The 1,345-nt window shown below is 41.4% G+C and overlaps 1 protein-coding gene across 1 annotated transcript in view; it reads left to right on the forward strand.

Annotated features, from left to right (window-relative positions):
* The window catches only part of PLEKHH1 (pleckstrin homology domain containing, family H (with MyTH4 domain) member 1), a 44,258-nt gene extending 43,373 nt beyond the window's left edge, over positions 1 to 885 (forward strand). The window contains exons 27-28 of the mRNA XM_010015711.1: positions 129 to 275; positions 566 to 885. Coding sequence (XP_010014013.1) covers positions 129 to 275; positions 566 to 742 — 324 coding nt within the window. The 3' untranslated portion in view covers positions 743 to 885. The remainder of the gene's footprint in view (positions 1 to 128; positions 276 to 565) is intronic.
* Positions 886 to 1,345: the final 460 nt, after the last annotated feature.

Genomic DNA, 1,345 nt, shown 5'->3' on the forward strand with positions numbered 1-1,345 from the left:
AAGCGCATTATTTACACTGCCTATTGCTGCTGGAGATCTGGTGTTCCTGCAAGATGTAGCAAACATTAGTTTAAGGTGGCTGGTTTTTCTTATATAGAACTATGACTCTCTCAAACTATTATCTGCAGCATTTGAAGGTTTCTTATTCATACTCCTCTGTGCTGACCTTTGGAGGCTGTCGAGACGACTTCATGATTGTAGTCAGTCAAATGAAAGAAAGAAGTTCTGGAAAAAACAGCACTGAAAAACTCCTTTTCACAATGGCAATTCCAAAGGTAATTACAACATGAACAGTATTGTTCTTTCTAGCTGGCAGCATCACAGCTGGGCAATTTGTGCAAGCCCTGGGTACTGGTACATGTGGCTGCCACACTAGTCCCTGTGAGCTGGAACCTTTAGTCAAGAGACTTTTTCTCCCTAATTCTTCGACAGATTGTCATTTCAGAATGGAATAATTGCATGTGAGAGAGCCATTTGCAAAAGTTATGCAGTCAATAGGTTCTAAAAATCAAAGGGCACTCTTACCTCTAATTGACTTACAGTTAATCATTCTCTTTTTTCCTAGATTGTTGAAGCAACACTTCTTATTGCCAGCTATATTAACTGCTGTTCGACACCTTCACTCCTATCTTCTACACAGCCCTCCCGAAGCAAAACGCCTGCCAACAAGCTCTGGGAGACTGAAAATAGGTGCTTGCTTCCTTCCATGCCCCCGAGCACTAAGGGGCCCACCCTGCTCTGAGGGCTCATTCCAAATTACTTTGGGGCTTTTTTGTTTGTTTGGATTTTTGTTTTGTTTGTTTTTTCTCACTGCTGTGTACCAAATAGCAGACTGCTACAATTTTGCTGGTTACACACACTAATTTAATGTGGGCTCTGATTCTTTTTCCATAATAATAGACAAAAGTTCCTTGGTGTGGGTAGAGGCAGTGTCGTCTTAAAAAAAAAAACCAACAAACTATTGAATTAGGGGACTGTTCCTTTCCATGCCACACTCCATCCAAAATACCAACGCCTCAGGTAACTTGCCTGCACAGTGCTCCAGTCACTTCCTTGCACCCATTCTTCTTTCGTCTCCTGATCTTACTGCTTTGCTTTACAAGCATGTGATTGTGCACTTTGATGACTGCCGTTTTCAGCTTTCAGAGGACAGAAACTTACCAGCTCCTTGCTCCAGATGTGAGGGAAAGAAAGAAGACACTGTTGAGAAGGAAGAGGAATTAAACTGAATAATTATGATGCAAGTAAAGGGTAATTTCAGACCTGACATAGGGAGTATAAAGTAAGAGTTCAGTGGTACCGAAGAATTAATTTTCAGCTTTAAATAAGGGTGGAAACCTACTGG

Source organism: Nestor notabilis, unplaced genomic scaffold (assembly GCF_000696875.1).
Source record: "Nestor notabilis isolate BGI_N333 unplaced genomic scaffold, ASM69687v1 scaffold28895, whole genome shotgun sequence".
NCBI classification, from domain to species: Eukaryota; Metazoa; Chordata; class Aves; order Psittaciformes; family Psittacidae; genus Nestor; species Nestor notabilis.